This window comes from Amphiura filiformis, chromosome 17 (assembly GCF_039555335.1).
Source record: "Amphiura filiformis chromosome 17, Afil_fr2py, whole genome shotgun sequence".
Lineage (NCBI taxonomy): Eukaryota > Metazoa > Echinodermata > Ophiuroidea > Amphilepidida > Amphiuridae > Amphiura > Amphiura filiformis.
Genome location: NC_092644.1, coordinates 60,327,203 through 60,350,070, shown reverse-complemented (window position 1 = coordinate 60,350,070; position 22,868 = coordinate 60,327,203). Strand labels below are relative to the sequence as shown.

Genomic DNA, 22,868 nt, shown 5'->3' with positions numbered 1-22,868 from the left:
CCACCTGTACTTGCAAGTCCGAGATTACATCAACAAGAGAAATCGTCTTAGGGCTGACCTCTATCTTGGCAACTCTAAATCCTGGCTCGCTTTCCTCCTATTTCGCATCATTCAGATGTACAAAAAAGGCAAAGTGAGCAAACATCATTTTTAATCTTTGCCAGGTCGTCTCTATAGAATTGTTGGTGATCTATGCCTCTTACAGGAAGGAAGGGTAGGCTATAAGGGACGGGCAATTGAAATGAGGAATAAAGCCGCACAAATCCTGTCGCCACGACCGTCTCATTCTCTGCCACCTGTCCCCGACTAGGGTATTATGAAATCGTACGAAGCAGTATGCATGGAGCAGGATTACCATCATTCCAAAGACATGTGCAGCATGCTTTAGTCCAAATCCTACAAGATGCTGCCTATCTACAATACATCGTGAAATCTGGCCTCATGTTGATAATAAATTGTATTATCTTTTATACCACAAGAGAGCGTGAAAAGAAAAAGATAGAGATGTGATGAAGAAAAAAAAAGGCTATAAACTTATGAAACTAGCAATAATATTATTAGCAGTGAGTCACGTTGTTGCAGCACAGACTGACAATACTAGCAAGCTGCAGCTCGACTGACCACGCGACACAGACCCACAGCAAGACTGGCACCACTAGCTTGATGGCGGAGAAATAGTAGCCGGTAAAAGGCCTCAAGGCAAGCTTGGCACAGCTCTAGCGAGTCGTGTTGTACAGCTGGAAAGGGACGAGGGAAAGCCAAGGGGGTAGGATTGACCCAGGTGACAAGAAGAGCTACCCCTGTCAGAATTCTCCTCCTACTAATAATCAACAGCTCATCTCTTACTTCAGGCAAAATTTGGTACAATTTAGAGACACAAGAAAAAAACGTGGAAAAGGGTCCATAACCATAAATCCACTGCTTCTATTTTTTAGATTGCAGAAATTCTTACGTCCAAATCCAATGTGCGTCATTTATAATTAATGGCAAGCGTCTGCTCTAGGCTCGTACACAAGCTAGTAAATTGAGAATTGCAACTTTGCAAAGAAATAGGTCATTGCTTAAGATGGGGAGTTCAAAGTAATGCAATCAAAAATAAAATTCAAATTACATCACCCAGTCTTGATGTATTTTGCACTTCTTACTATCTACTCTATTTCTTGATAACGTAGGTTTCTTCTTTTTGCTGTTTCGTTCACAGTAACTTATCTCAGGTATATGCTCTACTTACATATTCAGAAGAATACTCTGTCATTTGGTGATTTGTTCAGTTCTGCTCAGTTTTACCGTAAAACAAAAAAGTTGTCAACTTGTCACATTGTCAAAACATAGTAAGTCTAACAAAAGTGTACAATTTAAAAAAAGATTAAGGATTTGCTCAACAACTTGATGACAAAACAAGCTAAAATGTTCTGATATTTCCTACAATATCATAAGCAGTATCAAAATGATTATTCTCAACACAAGAGTAATTTTCAAGAAAATTTACAAACTACAAAATCAATTTCATTTGTAATGAAATTTATAGTATTTGAAGTAAAATATAAGTTGTACTTCATCTGTTGATTTTGTTGGAATTTGCTGTTGCATTTTGGAGATATTGTCCTTTCTATGATGGAAGGTGATAGCGCAAATTTTACAGACAATACTAAATAATTAGTTCACTGCTTGCAAGATGTATTACTTGACTGCTTCCACTGTGCCAAGCAAAGTCAGTAATTTTTGTACTTTGTGGTTATGATTTTGTCTTCATTTGTTCAAAATGTATACTGTAAAATTTTTTTTAAACAATATTTATTTGTATCAAATTGCATCATACGCCACTAAGCCGTGAAAAGGAATTTCTTAAAAAGCTTTAGATATCTTCAAATATAACTATTCTCATAAGTTAATATTCTTATTAAACCTGACATTCTTAGCAATTAGAACATTTAAACAAAATAGTCAACAAATTTCACTGACAACATGAATATAAAATCCTCAACATTTGAAAACAGTCGAAGATCAACCATTTTGATACACCCTGTATGTCTAAATTTTATTAAATGATCATGACACATAAAAGACAAAAACATTTAAAAAAAAACCAAAAACTAGAAACGTCGCGGTTTTCGACGCAAGGCATCAAATGGGATGCCTCCACCATGGGGCGACTTAAATTTAAATGTGTACAAATTCATTTTTAGTAATTTGACCTCCAATGACCCCTGGGTGACTCCAAAATGACATGCCAAAAATTTGGCTCTAAATGTTGACTGTACCCACCAAGTTTCATGCCCATACGACCAATTTGATTAATTTGACCTTATATGACCCCTGGGTGACCCTAAAATGACCTTCTAAAAATTGGCTCTAAATGTTGACTGTATCTAGGCTACCAAGTTTCAGACCCATACAACCAATTTTATTAATTTGACCTTAGATGACCCCTGGTGACCCTGGATGACCCCAAAATGACCTTCCAAAAATTGACTCTAAATGTTGACTGTACCCACCAAGTTTCATGCCCATAAGACAATTTTTAGTAATTTGACCTTAGATGACCCCTTGAGCCCGCAAAATGGCCTTCCAAAATGTGGCGCTAAATGTTGACTGTACCCACCACGTTTCATGCCCATACAACAGTTTTTAGTAATTTGACCTTAAATGACCTTTGACCTCAGTGTATGACCTTGAACCCCACCCAAAAAAAAGTAGCCAGAGTTTTTGACCATGACCCATCTATCCTGAAAATTTGAAGTCAATCGCCCATCCATGTCCGAGATACAGCCTCCGGACGGACGGACTTAGTAATTTGACCTTAAATGACCTTTGACCTCAGTATATGACCTTAAACCCCACCCAAAAAAAAAAGTAGCCAGAGTTTTTGACCATGACCCACCTATCCTGAAAATTTGAAGTCAATCCGCCCATCCATGCCCGAGATACAGCCTCCGGACGGACGGAAGCTCGGAAGCACGGAAGCTCGGACATTGCAAAAACAGTATGCCTCGCGGTGGAGGCATAAAAACAACTATCCACATGAAAGTACATTCTGGAAATTAAAAAGAACTAGAGCTGCTGTGGAGCCACTAATATCAGGCAATGGCTTCTGCATTCGATGACCTCTGCATGACCTTCGACATGAACCTTTACAATTAATTTATTACTCTAGTTTTCTGATTATGCATACCAAAGAGGGTAATCTGACCTGATGACTTCTGGATGACATTTGACCCCAATGACTTCTGTTGGCCTCCAGATCACCCTTGACCTTAAGTATTACAAACATGCTACCTTTAAACCACTGTCTCTTCTGAACAAATAGTGAACAACATAATAGTCATTAAAGGTAGTTGTTACAAATGATCCCAGATGACCTATGGATGACCTTTGACCTTCTCAGATATAAACAATAAATTACACTCATGCCTGCAATTCTTCAAATATTTGACTCTCCAGCTGTATATCACTCTTGTATTAAGCTTGGGTCAGTGGTTCTTCCCCGGGGGGGGGGGGGGGGGCACTTCCATTGTGGCCTGTACACCATCCGCAACAATCAACTTTTGAAAAGCACCCTAAACAAGGATTTAACCCTTGGCTAAAACGATACCCTAAACAGGGATTTTATTCCTTGCATCAAATTTCATACCCTAAATTTCATTTCCGCAGATTAGCCATTGCAATTTTGATACCCTTTTTTCCAATTTTTCATGTTTTTGACACCCTAAACACGTTACGCGCGTATCGTGCATATCCACGAAAAACTACCCTTTTTACGCGTTTTCATTATCGCGGATGGTGTACAGGCCACAATGGGAGTGACCCCCCTGGTGATCACAACATAAAATTTATACAGTAGAAGTAGCATTTATAAGATTTTCACAAAATGACCCCTAATAACAACTGCATGACCTCTGACCCCTACTTATGAAGCTTAGGCCAGCGTGGGGTATCCTGAACAAGTTGCATGGCCATAGGATGTAATTTAGAGGAGTAACATTTTGAAGATGTTCACAAAATAAACCTTTATGCTTTGACCCCTTCCTGTGTATAACTTATAAGTGTGGCCAAGTTTCATTGAAATTGGCCCAAGCGTCTGGTACTATAGGCAAAATATCTAATTCTCGATCATGAGAGGATGTAACTTTTGCGTACTGTTACGTCAGTGTACTTTTCGTGGAACAACACGATCACACGACCGTAGACTGTGATTGGTCAATTCTCAAAAGATATACTTATGCCCAACTTGCATGTGGTCTTTGCGTAGAATATGCTTGTCGCAAATATATGTACGTAGGCCTACCCAAGTTGGCTCTAGTAGCACTTTTTAAAAGTGTTGCTAAGATTCAGAAGGAACAGAATTTACAGCTCAACAATATATCAATTGGCTTACTTGTTTGTTTGTTTAAACGGTCGCTCCGTGTGGAGACACGCTTGGGCCCTGATGGGACCAGGCTTAAGCAAAATGCTCACGCCAGGCTAAAAAGCCTATATAGCATGCTGGCCTGTATGGAAAGAGAAGTGAGAAATGATTTGAAGACAAAGAAAGAGGAAAAGAAGACCACTCCCAACAATCAAGTTAAAGTTGACTGTTATTATAAAGAAAGAGAGAAACCTCACCCACAGCTCCAAACTTTGCAGATGTGAGATTCCCATACTTAAAAATCAGACAATAAAAATAATGACCAAAACATCGCTAATATCACATTTTTAGGAAAAAACTAGGACCACTACTTCATGACCCAAAACTTCATCAAATCATATTTCTTCACTGAAAAAACAGACATGATGACTCATGAAGTGTTTCATTCAGCCAAAGATAATATTTTAGCATTCACTTGAAAATCAAACTCCATATTTTAATAATAATCATGATGCTGCGTGATTCTGACTATATCGAGATGGTAATGCCCTCGGAACCTATTCACATAACACTCACAATTGCAGCAATTTGAGCACCCTTTCTTGGGTGCATCATTGCTTCATTTTATTGCCAAATGCAAACTATTCAAGGGTTCCTGCTATATTACAACCATTTCTGCCTTTCTTGAATAATTATGTTCACAAATATGAACCATTATTACTGACCAAATTATCTGAACTTTGTAAAATTTAAAAAAAAAGAAGACAAAAGTTTGTCTATGTTTGTCAAATGCTAAAACTATGTAAAAAAGACTGAGAAAATTGAATTTATGAACTTTGCAATATATAAGACTTTATATGCAAGACTTCATTAAGAAAATACACACCAACAAATTAAATTACCAATTAACCAATTATAAACTATATACTCATCAAGCAGCAATTTATCACACATGAATGATAATGAACATAAGTTGGGCTATTCCAGTTGAAATCCATATATACCCCTATGGAAGACATGACACAGGGTGTATATTTCAGATAAAGTTACCCATTCAGGTAACCGGTAAAACCCCATTTGAAATTCACACTCCCTGTGTGGAAGATTACCATGTCTTCCTTATAGGGGTGTATGAATTTTAACTGAAATAGCCTAAATATTTTTTTTTGGGGGGGGGGGGAACATTCTCAAAATCTAGCATTTAACGAGTGGAAGCACTCTTTTCCATGCATGTTAGATTTTGGCATTACACAATACACCTGCGTGGAAACAATAGCATAGTTATGTTGAAAGGTGATATGACTTGCCTTATTATAGGCTCCTCGCTCATAAACTTGTTCAGAATTTTCCTTCCTATACATTTTAAACAAATTCACAAGCATATCTTCAAATTCCCAAAATTGAATATTATTTAGTGACATTATGTTGGGAACTTTTGAAAATCCTTGAAATAAGAGTCATCAAGATCATTCACTGTGGTTGAGAAGCATCAGTACAAAGCACAACGAACAAGGATGAGGGGACTTACAAACTCAACACACAATGTATGATCACGTTCATTTCACATTTGCAACCAGAAAGTGTATAAAGTCATAAAACCAGCTGTGTTGCCAAAAATTACATCTAGAAACACTAGACCAGAGTGAACAAGTTTCCTGACCAGAATTGAATCCCTAATGAGTGTACCAAAATACTTCAATCTTTCTTTAAAAGAACCCTTTTCTGTAAACTTTGGCCCACAAAAAATAAAAAAATAAAACCTGTAGAGAATGCACTATCAACCACAGATAGGCATTGGTCAATTTGACCTAGGATGACCTTTGACCTTAATATATATATACATGATATAAAACAGTCTTGAAAATAAATGGTCAGTCTTTTACCAATCCTAAATTTAATCTAAAGATGTTGCCAATTAATTAATCTACAGATGTCGCCGATTAAAATTGGACTTTTTTTTTCAAAGTCATTATCACTGCAAGTTGCCACTGCCGGGAATTGAACCCCGGACCTCATGCACTGCAGGCATTTACCCTAACCATTAGGCAATGACAATATTAAGTTCTGGTAAAGATTCTGTACACCCCATTCCTGAGACGAATAGGTATATTCGCCTCAGCCCCATTCAATATTGATATATTTTCTTTTAACTTGGTAGTAATTACAGACAACTAAATAGAAACACTTACAATGTATTTAGCAATATTTTGAAGCTTTTTGAAAGTAAGTGCATTTTCATTTATCATGGGATATACTTATGACATCATAACTCATGGATTTGAGTAACTATTTAATGATAAGTAATAATTAGCATGCAGGAAGACTTGAGGAAGAAGAGAAAACAAATACACCATGCAGTCACCGACCTTAGATGCAGAAAGGCCACTAAGCTGTTGGCAATCCCTGTATCTCTGGTCACATTTAAGCGGATCCACCCATGGCGACGACGTAAGACCTCCAAAAAAAATATGCTCTCCGGACAGAAAGGGAAACTTGTACATGGCACCGTACCCGGCCAGCAGGCTTAAATCACATCAGAAAATGTTGAATTTGGGCATCCACTATGTAGACAGAGCGCCACAACTATGTGTTCACTCAACTCTTATAGGGTATACTTATGAGCCTCGAGATGCAGCCTGTGCCGTCTAGCTTCATATGCTTATGTTAGTAGACCTCTCTTTTTTCTACTTTTTTTCTTCTTTTTTATATCTAAGGGAAGAGGAGAACACAACTCATCATTATCATGTCCCTGATTTGTGCGTGCATTCAGGCATTCCAAAATGGGGCCAAAAGATTGGGTGTCACTCAAATTTATCGAGCCATTTCTAGTTGCACAGAACCCCCTTCCTGGTCTGGCCCACTGCAAGTCGTGATGTAGTCAACCGCCTTAGGCAAATTAGGGTCTCGGGTGGCAGTCAAAGGCGGCCACTTTGGGGCTTTTCAACTTGGCTGACATGAAATGTTCGTTTCACCATGGTAAGATAGCAAAACAGCCTGGAGTACGGCACTAAGACACTCTACACCGATTCGCCACTGCACTTTTGGCTTTTGTCCTGAACGGGAGCGTACAAGATAAATCCACTCAATGTCTGTCCTCCATCACGGCATCCTGACTTCTACTGAGCTAAGAAAAATGATGGCCGAGCAGAGCATTACTAGTAATTGCTAACTGTGCCATTTCCTGTTGGCTGAGCGTCGATTACTACTCCATCCAAACCCCTATGTACAAGACGCTAATGGTTCTTAACACCGATTATGAATTAACTGGCTCATACCACACACAAAAACGTACCTCTTGATCAAAATTAATTCATATCACAACTATTGTGTGTGTACCGCATGGCCGCAGCCAAATTCACAATGATAACGGTCCTGGTCCGTGATGAAGATTAATAACCGACTAAATAGACATCAACACACCAACAATGAAGCTGATTTGAGTACCACAAGTTTAAAAGTTCACTTTTTTCATCTCTATTATACCAATGCCAATACATATTTTTTGATCTATCCATCAATTTTCTTCTGCATTGGGCCAGACATGACAACAATCACATATATCCCACAATGCTTTGTGAAAACCAGTCAAAACAACACAATTTCATAGCAACAAGCCCTTTGTCAAATGTAAGCCCAAAGCATGCTGGGATTGATATATATTTGTCACTGTGATGTGAAAAAAGGAAGAGGTATCATCTTTGCTAACGTTAATTGCTTCAGCAGACCCGTATGATGGGAATAGCATAACTTTTAATGTTTTGTTTTAGCACATGGTGTGATATTGATTATGATGTTATGCAACACCTGACCTATGTTTGCAAAACATACACTTTAGGCCTATATAAAAGTACAAATGTGAAGGATATTTAAGTGCAGGGCATTTATTTTAGTAGTGAAGGATTCCAATTTTTCTTCAGAACTATAACTATGTTTAATTTTGCCAGATATTACAGAACCAACTGGTTCATTAGTGGGTAGTGTTGTTTGAGTTTTCACCTGATCTCACCTGAATCTTCTGACGGGCTTCTGACCCTGAAGAGAAGTAAATTAATGACTTTATGTGCCCACCGTGAACTGAGATGCTCAGATTGGCATTTCTCATTGTTTGCCTATTATTCCAATGGGCCATTCCAGTTGAAATCTATGTGTTCCATAGGGGGTGTATGGATTTCAAATGGACTCGCCCATTTGGTTCTGAAATATCTGGCAAATAAACCTGAGACTATTTCTTGATTTATATAAATATGTTGGTGCTTACCCACCCAATCACCCCATCCCCAAACACTTTGGCCCAGGTTGGTTGGAATGTGTAAAATAATTGCTTTTCCTACTTTCCTCGCAATTTTGATCACAGAGTCAAAGCATTGTTAAAATTATGTTCTGACATTATGGTACAAAATTGTTATTAGCATCAGGTTCAGATTTCTGATACAAACCCTCAAAATATTAAGAAATTTCTTACCTTTTGGTGATGTTAAAGTGTATAGTCATCAACGCATCAATATTGGTCACAAACAGGACATGTAGAGAAAAGAAAAGAAACAAAAAAGAAACATAGTTAGAATTTATTATCAAATTACTTGGATACTTTCAGATATAAGTGCTTAACATAGTAATGCCCAAAAATACCACAAAATCTTAAAAGGAAAACCAATCCCATGTAATGCCATGATGCAATCACCCTAAGTCATATAAGCATGGAATCGGGCCGGGCCTGGGAAACTGGCCTGTGGCTACCGGTCCCTGATCTTCCTTGGCAAGTGAGGGGTCCCAGGTTCAATTCCCAGGTGTACCAAGCGACTTCTTTGTTCATCTTCTCTCCTTTTTCATTCCTTCTTTACCTTCTGATAGCAAGAAACCATGAGCCATGTTAGGGTTAAGTTGGTATAGCAATCACAATTGAATTTGCCCCCCCCCCAAAAAAAAATTCCTGGTGCCGCCACTGTGTAAGGGATATGATAGTATCACCCCTTTTTATCTTGCTCTTTTCATCCTTTTTATCTTTGACAATTTCATCATCCCAGAAAACAAAACAAAAAGTCTGGGTTTTTAAAATATAAAATTGGAAACTCGCAAATGTATTCCGATCTGATAAAACTATTCAGTAGCACTTTACTACTCAGCAAACTGATACTCTCTATGTATAATACACCTCTTATACTCAAATACCTCAAATAGTAATTCAATCAAAAACCTGGTCTATACAGAGTCAGCCGACAAGGGCAACGCTTTTATGTGTCAAAATTCCGCACTGTCCATTGCACTTAATACCCTTTGATTTAACATTTTGTCCGCTTTCTGATAGCCGGTCAAGAAAGAAAGCCGATAGTACACAACAACCCTTGACCAGTAAGTAACGCAGCCAATACTCTACTTAACCTCGTTATTGTTCACTGAAAAATTCAAAAATCTGACCGCACAAGATCACTTACTTTGAAACTGATCCAATAATTCCCCCTTTTTCAAACTCTTCAGTTCCACAACAATTCAAATTTACATCAAACAAGCAGTGTACATTAGGTAAATGGGCTGATCCACTTAAAGTCTTCACTCCCACAGGAAGATTTTGGAAATATCTTCCACAGAGGGAGTATGAATTCAAATGGAATCAGCACATTAGCTAACTTTTATTTGAAAATCATCCTCCCTCTGTGTAAGATTCATGTTGAATCTTTCTCAGAGGGAGTATGAAATTCAAATGGAGCTGCCTAATGTGTTCATTCCATTTCAATTCATACACCCTCTGAGGAAGATATTTTCAAAATCTTCCATTGGGAATGAAGACTTTAGATGGATTAGCCCAAGAGCAAGGCTGCTCTAATTCAAAATTGGGATGAGATGAGGGGAAACCCCCTATATAGCCAATATGAAATTGTATTATCAATTTTCAATCATGGACGATATAGAATTACAAAACATAAATAACATCTATATAAACTTCAGGTATTATAGATATCGGGTGTAACTACTATCATGACTATTCAATTGTCAAGGTTGAAATTGTGTGTAATTTTTGAACATTTTGAATGAGAAATGACTGAACAGTGGATAAAACATGTGACCCATTACAGCAAAAGGTAGCTTCTAAGGTAATATTTCGGATTTGGCAGGCAATGAAATATGTTTTTAAATGATACCATCCTTGTTTCCAGAGTGGTTTCAATTTTCAAGATATGAAGAAAAACAAATGAATTTTCTTATTATTTTATATACATTTCTGCATTTTAATCACCAATATCTCAGAATAGTATGGCTGACTTAAGGTGTCTTTTGCTCCTCTAAGGGGTCACATTATATGCAAATTATCAAGCAAAATGAAAACAGGTAGCTACAATTGATTTTGTCTGAGATTTATGAACAAAAGGAGAACCCAGATTCTTATGAACTCCATTTTCAGCAACTTGATAATCTACAGATTTTCATAACTCAAGAACCACAATACCTAACATAAATAAACCTTCACTTTCTTCCACTTGCACGTTAAGCAAATAGATGCACAAACCAGGCCTCTACAAAAACCTACTGATGCATGTGAGTAATGATGAAGATGTTGATCTTCAGCAGATCCAGGAGAGAGTTGTGAGCTCAAGAAAATTCTAATAATTAATGTATTAAAAAAAACCCTATTAATGTGGCATTGGTCAAATTGGATTTATTCAATTTCTGATAGAACTGAAATTTATTGTTGTACAAAACAAAAAGTTTTTCATAACTACGATGCAACTGTGCTCGTCATAATTTTTAAGTAGTTTGACTGCAGTGAAGTCAACCACAACAAACCAAAAGGTAGTCAGATTGTAAGACTTGGTAAAAAGTCTAAGCGTCCACAATTTTTATACATTATTTCCAAGTGGATAGAAGTTGCATGACTATGCTCTTATGAAGTCCATCTACAATAGTGATGGGCAAAGAGGTAGCTTTTTACAGAAGGAAATCAGGCATCCCTCATAGCCCTCTTCAGACCCATCCATTTTGCACAAACGGTTCTGGTTACAAGGCTGGAGTGCATTGGAGAGCCTATGGAAATGGTATCGTACAGAGCCATCAACATGCTCATGTAATGGATCTGCACCATGATCGCCCCGGCCGGTGCCAGCAGAGACTCTTGCCGACGATCCGTCCGCCACGACGGCACAGCTCTGACGTGCCCAGACGCACAATGGTAAATATTGAAAAAGAACACCTCCATCAAGTCAAAACCCCCCTATTGGATACAACAGCTCAGCAAATCTAGACTATCCACATTTTACATGGTTTGATTTTCCAATTCCCAAGTAATCGAACAGCTTTCATGTTGAATTTGTCGTAACCAACAACAATTCGGTAACACTAGAACAGTGGACCACGAATAAACACACACTGGAGAAGAACTTGATACACAAATGCATACAAGACACATAATATTACACAAATTCCTCACCCACTTCATGAATATTTGACTTTGGACTGGTATACGAACATGATATACCAGTGCATACAAAAAATATGAAGCCTGCTACAAAATAGGCAGTATACACTGCGTCTAAGTTACAAATCGGTGTTGCGATTACTACAAGTATACAATCTCACTATGCAATATCAAGTATTTTCTGATGAATATTTAAGTTATTTCCCTTGTTTTATGTGGGTAGATGTAATAATATTCCACTTTATTATTTCTTTTATTTATTGCAAATTCACCCTTTGTCTTCTGACAAATCAACATTCAAATTTAAAAGATGATTTTCAATTTGGTAAAATTACACCGTCACTAAATGGTCATTTTGATGCCACTTGAAATAAACTTGTGTAACATAATATTTCCCTTAATAAACTCCACCTGTTCTTCAATTTCAGCGGGCATTTAGCATATGTCTATCATGCACTTCACTGCAACTTTCTTGTATTTATTTCAAAAATTCAATGTAAATTTCACATTAAAAGAAACAAAATGCAATCGGAGATATATGCAGACAGACACACAAAGACAGACAGACAGACAGAGAAAGAGAGTGTGAGGAAAGGGACAGTAAGAAGAGAGAGACAGTGACAGACAGACAGACAGAGAAAGAGAGTGTGAGGAAAGGGACAGTAAGAAGAGAGAGACAGTGACAGACAGACAGACAGACAGAGAAAGAGAGTGTGAGGAAAGGGACAGTAAGAAGAGAGAGAGACAAAGACAGACAGACAGACAGAGAAAAAGAGTGTGAGGAAAGGGACATGTAGAGACAATGCGAGGGAACAGGTACAAAAGAAAGATGGAACATAAATGACCAAGTTGAGCAACTAAAATAAACCCCGACATAAACATCAACTCAAGCAAAACAAGAAATCTGAAGAAATCCATACAACTGCATTATTTTTCCGAAACCGCTGAAGACAAACATACTTTATGTCAATTTTGAAATCATCTCAACTTTGTAACGAGTGTTTATAGTGCACTGAAATGGGTAATTACGGAATTCAAAGTCTGCACTCAAGTGCAAAGGAAACAGAAATTTGATTCCCACACAAACTGCATAGAATAATACTATTCCCACTACCAAAGGGCACACATTAAACTTTGGGGAACGCATTATTATTAGGACCTGATCTAAAGTCCCATCCTTTTGCTTTGTAATAAAACAAACTTGCGCATAATTTGCTCATTGTCAATGGCAATAATTCTCATCACCTCAGTTGCTCTTCAATAATATTGTAACTCCTTCGAATACCAGAACTGCAGTGAAAAAAATAACTGCTTTATTTATTTTTGGTGAATGGGATGTCCAAAATATGAGAATGATCACTTTCTGTAATTAATCCTATGGAAAGAAAACATTTCTGCAGCTAGTTTAGGTATTTCTGTAGAATGCAATGATCACTCAGACATTTTCAAGTAACTCAAAAAAGGTGTAGCTTCTTTTTTTTTTTTGGGGGGTGCAGGGGCAATGGTGTATTTTCCACACAGATCTAAGGTTAAAACAACCCCATTTTAACCTGGGTCATTGACATGAAACAAGTTATTACTTGTTTGGCAGGACATGCCATCATTTTCAAGTGTGAACATTGCTTCATCATAGAGATGTCCACATGTCTTTGTTCATATTTTTGATTCTAGCAGAATTTCAATTAAGAAGCACAAATATTAATTTCAAGATGATTTCACAATATTTTTTCAGAACAGTTCTGTTGTAATCAAGATGGTTAGGTAAATTAAATTTTGACATTTGGTCTCGTTGTACTTAATATTTTGCCTTTGAAAAAGATCCTGCTAAGGATCGAAAACTCTGGCCCCTAAAGCCTTTGAAATTTTACTCAGCGGGCTATTTTTTGGATAAGTAGTTTCCAACAGCTCACTTTTGAACTTATACTAAACATTGGTAAAAGACAGCAAAGAAAAAAAAAGACAGAAAAGTTTGGAGTTATGAATTAAAAGAGTTGACAGGAAATTGTATGTGTGCCTCCTGGGGATTACTATTCTTCTACACATTACCCATTATCTATGGTCTGTTGGATTGTCATGAAACAATGTAGATTTAAGCACGAAATATGTCATACATTGTCATATTGTTGTGAAACTTGCTGGATGTGATCACAATTGAGCACCCACAATCTTCAAAATCATGTCAAGGTCATATATGTGGTCAACTGAGCATAGCTTGTTGGATTGTCATGACACATGGTGGATGTGATAACAGTTAAGCATTAACAATGCTCAAAGTCATTTCAAGGTCATCTGAGGTCAAGTGAATATTGATTGTTGAATATTTCACAGAAAGAGTGGTTGTGATTGCTAATATTGTCCTGAGACATTGAATTTTGTGTAAACATTATTTTTTTGCAAACAGAAGCTTGATTTTGGTCACAAATCATTACAACACATGGCAAATTCTTGTTTTATTTTTTAACCAGTTTTCAAAATCCCAGCTTCACATCTCCCACCCAACCAAAATCAAGAACCCTTCTCAGCTGATTACTGCATATATTTATTCTACAAAATGTTATTTGTGTAAGGTGCACATTACTGCACAAGGTTACAAAACTTTTTGACCCAATTATAAAAAAATTCTTTTACTTCTCCCTGGACCAGTTCGTGACAACCATATCCATTATCTCGATCTAAAAAACTTCCTACAAAAGTGAGATGGTCCTCAGCGTTTTCCGGACAAATTGATCAGCCAGCAATTAGTGTTTATTGAGAGTGCAATGATCTGGTAAGCAGTGGTTGAGGACTTGGCCGGCTACCTATATACACAGCTCCTATTACTGCTGCTAATGAAACCACTCTTCTATGTCAAGTTCCTATTAGCAACTTTTCAATGGGTATAATTAGCAGTGTATCTGTTTCCTTTCTTTCTATGTAAATTATATGCAAATTATATTCGAAGATTCAATCATGCACTACATCACACAAACTTTTGATAGCACACATTTTTGTTTGTAAACTATTTAACCAATACTAGGCATGTTTGTACTCTTCTGCATATATTTTCTCTTTTGGGGGAAGGAGTAAAAATTTGAAAATGTGACATGTTTTGCCCTAAAAAGTTTTGATGGTTTTTGGTTTCTGACTGGGGAAACCAGGGGAAGCTTATAAAACTAGGGGGATGTCCCCACCCCTTGTGCTGTCAATGTAAATACTCATTAGAAATACAGATTTGAAATTTTGTTATCTTTCTATTATGAATATCTGCACAAAAATAGGTATCACCACAGTTTAAGAAGGCCAGGCTGCACGACTGACTTAAAGAAAATTACCAATAAATAAGATATCAACATGCATGTTCTTACAAATGTTTTATACAAAACGAAAGCATAATTCATATCACCATCAGATTGAGTTAATTGATCACTTATGAACCCCGAGTATATCTTTACCTCCACTCAGTCATCTGCCTATGAAACAATTCAATTTGAATTGAATTAGATCACTGCTAAAGAAAACTACAGACTATCGTAAGGGACTGGTCAATATTAATGCTGGGGGAATTTAAATGAGATTTAGTAGAAACAGAGCGAAAGCTTATTTTTCCCGCAAGAAAAAGAGGGAACAAAATATTTTAAATGCACACATTTAAGTGTACATCCACACAAGAGTCCAAAAACTGTTTTTAGTGATCAGTCCCTAAAAGACTGATGAGAGAACAATAAAATTAAAAGAATCTTTCTTACAACAAATCTGTCTGTTATTTAACAAGATTTTTGTTTCTTCCTTGCTCATCTTCTGATTGCAATTACACATACAATTAATAGCAAAAATATTCCCATCAAGTTTGAAGGTTAAGTCTGTAAAAAAAGATTTTTTTAATATCATAAACTACATCATGCATGCATGTCTGATATAACCCAATATAAATGTACAACATTGTCTGGAATTATGCATTTCTATCCCTGTTTTTAATAATCTGTTACAAGTCGATGCAAATCTTGCTGCTATACATTGAGGCCATTGAACCAGCAAGTACCAAGTTTATCAACTTGTAACCAAGCCGGATGCATAAGAGCTGTCCTAATATTATGCACACCCTCATCCTATGACTTCATCGGGTTGCATGCAATATTTCATTTGTACACAAGTATATTACTCCGACAACACACCTCATGTCATTGAATACTAAGGATAGTAACAATCAGAATATTTTAGTTTTGGTTTTACACTTTTCCTCATTTGTGTTAACACAAACCTCGGCATTCTTAACATGGAGAAGTGTCGGTGGCAATCTAACCTACTGATCCCTTCTCTATTCGGTTTATTTCGCAGATAATGACAACATGAAATGTTGTCATTGCGCCGATATGTTTCTGCCATTTAAACCACTGTGGGGCGTGGAATACTCCGCTAAGTTCACTATCGCATCACTCTGTAGTAGGTAATTATAAACCAATCATTGGCAACAAATACATGTTGGAATACAGCTTTAGTATGAAGTCAATTATGAGAATATTAACCTGTAGAGGTTCATAAGACGCTAACAAAAACATCCAAAGATGTTCTATAATATCATTGATGGTTTGATCAAGTTTGGATTAGATAAATGAAACAGATTCTATTGTCAACACGTGAAGAAATAGAACAGTTATCTTCAATAATTCATAACCTTTCATCTAGTTTCTAAACACAGTTCCATGACTTCCAAATTTTTATTCTTTTTCTTGAATATGTAACTAAATATATGGGTATAGAAAGAGGTAACTAAATAACTGCTTGTTGAAAATGGTAATGGGATCTATATGGAGCTATTAAACAAAAACATGCCAAATGTTAAGGTGGTGCTGCATAAAGAAAAGGGATTTTAAAAACAAGAGAAATGTTAAAGTGGTGCTGCACAGTGTCATCGCCCCGATATCTTCAGTTTGTGTCAGTCGGTCTGACACTCGTCGATCCTGTATGTTCGTGATAGCCACATACAGTCTGGCCCGAGACTACCTCCACGAGGCTCTACGCTGCGCTATTTAAAATCTTGAATTTTGGTCACTTTTTCAGCTCAAGACGCAATTAGCTACTCTCTCAAAGCGCAAACTAATGACTATCATATCTGTTCAAAATATATATTCAAGTGCAAGGAACCACATCTGGTTTCTTTATACGAAATCATTTATGGGAGATATTCATCATTTTCCACCCCGGTATCCAAAGATTTATCGTCTGAATATCAATCGTGCATAGCACATTTACGTGTATCGATCCCGTGTATTCATTTCAGTGTCTCTGGTTGTATAATGTAATTATTAACCGGGCGATGTCAGTGTGTGCTGCACAAAGAAAAGGAATGTTAAAAAGAAATGTTGAATACTAAGGATGTGCTGTAATAGACCCAAAAGTGCAACAATAACGCTAATTACGTCACACTGATGCACGTTAAATATGTGTGCATCCCCCCCACACTGTAATACTCCTGGTTACTGCACAGGTCAATATGCAGTGATGATTTTTGCAGAAATTGCACATGATTCTGGGATCTATAGTGTGTAGATGGTAGATAAGGAGAGAATTATATGAGAATGTAAGTGGTGCTGCACTATGAGAAGGAACTTATACAACTTGTGTTGGGATCATAGATTCCCGCATAGGTTAAGACCGGGTGAGGGGGAGGTTAAAATGATTTATTGTCACTTAAATTCTCTTGAAAAAGATCATGGGTCCAAAACCAGAAATTTTTGACACAAGTTATATTTTCATAAAGAAGACAATGGCTGGAAACCTAAGCATCTGAGCATATAGCCAATTAAATGATGTGTTACCCCAGAGATGCAGCCAAGCCTATAAGGTATACATAACTACCGCCCAAAAAATCACACATTCATAAATGAAATACAAATATCACTTATGACTAATATGTTATCTTTACAAGATGCAGTGCCGGCCAAACATCACAGGGATGACCATGCTTTCTCTGTGGTCAAGAAGATGATGGTTTGTTTATCGATGCTCACACCAAGCATCTGACCACACCCTCTGGCCATCCAAACCATCCTGCCTCCTTCACCATCATTTCAGATCCTCCAAAGTTGCCTTAGATTTATGCTCTGTTGGAGAGAAACAATCTCAGTCACACCACTTGTATTGTTTTCATACCCTATTTCCATAATTTATTTATTTTCCAAACCCATCCTTTGTTTTAGCCCCTACTAAAAACACAACCTGGCGTTGGAGTCCACTTGTCTGCTTTCGTTTTCATACCAGGGACACCACCTCGGGGTTGAACATTCCTCCGTTGTCTTAATTCATAACGAGCTGCTAATTCCACTAATTAACAATGATTGTCTTCTGTTTAGAATGATTTGGGCAAGGTTGGGGTACCACCCACCTAATTGGAAGACACTCTTTGAGGGAGGAGCAATTGTTCTATCTTGAAGGACTTCCATGCGGGAATCCATGTTTTACCTTTTCTTTATCAAAAATGATACTCAAACAAGGAGTAACTGTAATCTTCATCACATTGAAATCTGTAAACAAGGTGATATTATAGTGAAATAGGAAAGCATGTAACATTATATATTTATTTATTATTCATCATCTTTTAAAACTTCTCATAATATAAGCTACAACGAAGAAAGTGAAATGCAGCGGAGACATTCCATTTTCATATCATTCTCTTCATTGGAACCGAAGACGATCGTAACTTTGGTTACCTGAACATTTTAAATATATCATACCTTATTTGTCAGACAACAGACGTTGAAGATGATACAGGGATTGAATAAACCAAACACTACTTGGTAGTCAACAAATTACTTTCATCATGGAAAATAATCACGGTAAAGAAATTAACATGAATGTCCCAAAAGATACAAATTTATAGACTCGACCATCCAGCAATATTTGTACTACAACAAGTGGTTAAATTACTTCCAATATAACAGTGATGCCAAGCTAAGAATATAGTGGCCGTTGAGGGGGCACTTCATATTTATACATCACTAAGATATCACATATATCACACCTTCACCTAACACCTCAGCACACAAAAATGCTTGGTCAGTCTGCAAACATTCACACACATACAAATAAGTAAATGAAATATAATAAAATTTCATGTCAACATATTCTCACGTCTGATTTTCCGCAGAAAACAACTTCCTCAACTGACAGGTGTGATAGGATGGAAACATTGTGAACACCTACTTCTCCACATTTTCGCTATCAAAATGTTGGCGACACATGAAAGCTTACTTCATGATAAGAACAGATTATCAAAATCAAACTGTTGAGGTAAGCCTTGGAGTAAAGGGTAGAGGTTATGCCAACTAAAACACCAATTATTTCACTTAAATTGGTGCTATTATACAAATTAAATAGCAAGAAATAAGTTACCTAATGGACCGTGAGTAATTAGTTGCGGTTATCAAGGTTAATCCAAGCAAATCTGACAAATAGCTTTCGGCAAATTGAAAGTATGATATGAAAAAAGCAACAGTTTCTTTTTTACATTCGAACAATTACAATTAACACACGCATATGAACAGATGAAAACAGGTGCGCAGGTCAATTAATTAGTAATAATGTTAACTTCTTCAATTTTAAAAGTTCTCAATAAAAACTATTTACTAATACCAACTGAAGGTATCACAACTTCTTTGAAAATAAGTCAAAACCTGTAAAAAGTGTTTTGTGGTTGTCTCACTTACAAACTTTTTACTTGGAGACATTTAAATCATGTTTCAAAGATAAAATTTCCAAAAGAATACATGACAATATGACAGTAATAAATCGACTTGACAGTGTACTCAAACAATAGCTGTTACAATTTGTGCATTATTTATTGTTCAAAGCAAAAACAGAAACACAAACAAAGTTTTCCAAACACCTCTAGCATACCTAGGCCCAAACTATGCGACTTATGACGGAAGCCTCAAGGTGCAAAATTCCACCGCCAAACACTGGTGGGTTTGATTGAAGTTATGCTTTTATACGATTCAACGCTTGCATTTGTAAGTATTTCCTGAAACCTTACCTTTACATTCTATTTGTAAACATAGCCTATAAATTTTCTTGGGTAAGCCCATCTCTAACGAGCCTCTTGATTTCCAAGCTATCTCGCATGAATAACTGAATACTTAAAAGTGGCAAACACTTCAGGGGCCCCTTCTAGTAATTAGTTTTTGATATAAGACTGTTAGTTCAGGCAAAACACTCGCTCGTTTTCGTACTCCAGGCATGCACCGATGGTCGTCGCCATGACCTCAAAAAATGCGAGACGGTGTTCTGCCAAGCGTGGTACGCTATCTTCTCCTACCGATAGAAGTTGTGATTTTCCCTTTTCTCTTTGCACTCTCTCGCTGCACACCTCGACTGTTTAGATTCCTGTGAGACTTTACATATTAATTGCCTATGCATTTATGACCTTATTTTGGCTTCAGGGAGATGAGAAATTCTTTTTTAGCTCCGAGTGGTTTGTTCTCCAGGCGAAGACCCGAGCGAATCACGCATGACTGAATTTTCCCGTAATCAATTTTAAAATCATATTTTCCATTTTGTAGCAAATAAATGTGAATTGCTGATGCATGCATTGTAAGGTGCTATCAATCACATACGTCTATTTTTGATTTTGTCTGAGAATCATACGCTTACAAAGTTGTCAATAAGGATCCTCAAGCTATGCTATAGGTGATAAGTTTATATACAAAAAAAATTACAAAAATTATACAAAATAACAATATTGTAATGAAAATGTTGGAGTTAAATTGACGTAGAAGCATGCTTTCCATTTCTTCATACAGCATTATACTTACCTCGATGAGAACTACCTGCCTATTGGTCAAAAAGAAGTTTTCATTATTAAATAAAGTTAAATGACAAATGAAATTTTTGCATTTAATCACAGATTAAGATTGGCAAGGCGATAAAACTTTCTTGGTCATAGTCTATTGGCTGGTTTCAAGTGGTTGTTATTTTCCACTGGCATTATTGATTTATGGATTGAATTGGTTTCAACATGTTCAATGGGTTTTCAAATCATTCTTATGTTTGCTGTTGAGAAGTGAAGTCATACATGTATCTACCTAGTGTTCCAAATTTTTAACCCACCCTTCCCTCCCATAGTACTAGTATATGTATAAGCAGAGAAGATGTAATTAATCCATTACATCTTCTTTGGTATAAGTTTATTAGTAGGAGATTATATAGTAGATTTTGTTATAAAAAGGCAATCAACAGTAATGATAGTGAAGTTATAGGTATAACAAGTCATGGTATTTCGCTTAAGAAATTGAAGTCCGTTTAATGAGATTGCCTCTTTTAATTTACTTTCACTTCATAAAGATTTGAATATAGAATATATATAGAATATGGCTGTTGTAATACATCTTATACTTGATAGCCATTAAGTATTGGCCCAAGAAATATGCCTGCCTTATTTGGTATTTGGCTGTAAAATTATTATTATTATTATTATTATTATTATTATTCAGTTAAAACATTTTGAGAGTATTGGGCTAAAGAAAGATATCAGTCATACAAATGTTATTGATTGTTATACAAATGTTATTGATCGCTATGAATATATAAGGGATAAGCATATAATGGAGAGATTTAACTAAAGAATATTATCAGCATTAAGAAACTAAGTGGTAGCTGAGAGTGAGAAATGTTATAAACATACTTTTGATTTCTCAATATACCTACCATTATATTTTGAAGGTATTTAACTGATGAGGAGATATTCAATTGTATTAATTCTAAGTGGTAGCTGAGAGTGAGAAATATTATAAACATACTTTTGATTTCTCAATATACCTACCATTATATTTTGAAGGTATTTAACTGATGAGGAGATATTCAATTGTAGCCGGACAATTTAATATTTAAGATCATACTTACCTTATGAAGGTATTTGAAGACTTGGCTATTTAGAAATATACGAAAGTATGATGGTATTTATGGTTTGTATTGATTGATAGCCGCCTTAGGCAGGTATTTGGCGGCTAAAGTATAATAGCCTTATGCAGGTATTTGACTATTTAAAGATATACCAAAGTATGATGGTATTATTCAGCCTGTTTCTACTGAGCAAACGAATGCGGGTGAATGCGAGTGAATTCGGGGTGATGCGAGCCTTTGCGAGGGAATACGAGGTAACGGCCCCAGCAGAAACAGTACGGGTGAAGGCGAATGTGCGGTGATGCGAGTGAATCCGTCAACCACCTTTTGAGGTGGTTAATAGCGGTAATACGAGGTAACGCTTTGCAGTGGAAACAGATCGGGTGACGATTTGCGAGTGATACCGGAAGTCTCGTAAGCAAGGTCATACCAGATCGAAGAGTTCGCGCGGAGTACATGTGGTGTGTGTGGTTCATTCTCACGATCTGACACCGATAATATATTTTAAATTGCTATAATTTCATCTTTCTATAATTGCTATAATTTCTACTTGACCGTGGTAGCTCCTAAATCATGTCTGAAAAGGAAAAGGGGTCTGATACAGCGTCTATTATTTGGTCGAACGATATGGTTGTGTTTCTAATTTTATTAGTGGCAAGACATGGTCGTGAGGAAGGTTTTAGATGGGAAGACTAGACGCAATGCTGATGCTAATAAAAATATGACGGAAGCTGTAATGCAACAATTCAGCTCAGAAGCCACCACACCATGCAGCAACTGCAAAAATCCCTAAAGAAGAACATGAAATATCTCCGCGAGTGACCTGAATCTGACCCTAAGGTTACGAAAAGTTTTTCGAGACTTCCGCCTTCCCTCGTATTAACGTGCGTATAGAGAATCGTTACCCTGCATTTTCAGCCCAGTAGAAACGACCCGGTGAATGCGAGAGGATTGAAATGCTGGTGAAGGTGAATTCGCGGTAATGCGAGGTGCTCAGTATAAACACGCTGATTGTTTGTATTGTTTGATAGCAGCCTTAAGCAGGTATTTGGCTGCTAAAGTATTATAGCCTTAGGCAGGTATTTGGCTATTTAGAGATATACCAAAGTATGATGGTATTAATTGTTTGTATTGTTTGATAGCAGCCTTAAGCAGATATTTGGCTGCTAAAGGATAATAGCATTATGAAGATATTTGGCTATGCAGAAATATACCAAAGTATGATGGTATTTTTTGATATGG

General features: G+C 36.7%; 1 protein-coding gene across 13 annotated transcripts in view; it reads right to left on the bottom strand.

The window, feature by feature from the left end:
• The window catches only part of LOC140138091 (protein phosphatase EYA1-like), a 351,231-nt gene that overhangs the window by 169,256 nt on the left and 159,107 nt on the right, over window positions 1-22,868 (bottom strand). For 2 of the 13 annotated variants that reach the window (XM_072159971.1, XM_072159969.1), the window contains exon 1: window positions 6,712-7,678. The exons of 2 other annotated variants lie outside the window; for them this stretch is intronic. In XM_072159971.1, coding sequence (XP_072016072.1) covers window positions 6,712-6,846 — 135 coding nt within the window. In that variant the 5' untranslated portion in view covers window positions 6,847-7,678. Of the gene's footprint in view, window positions 1-6,711; window positions 7,681-22,868 lie in introns of those variants that run through there. 9 more of the 13 variants (XM_072159970.1, XM_072159977.1, XM_072159967.1 and 6 more) reach the window with 7 other exon arrangements.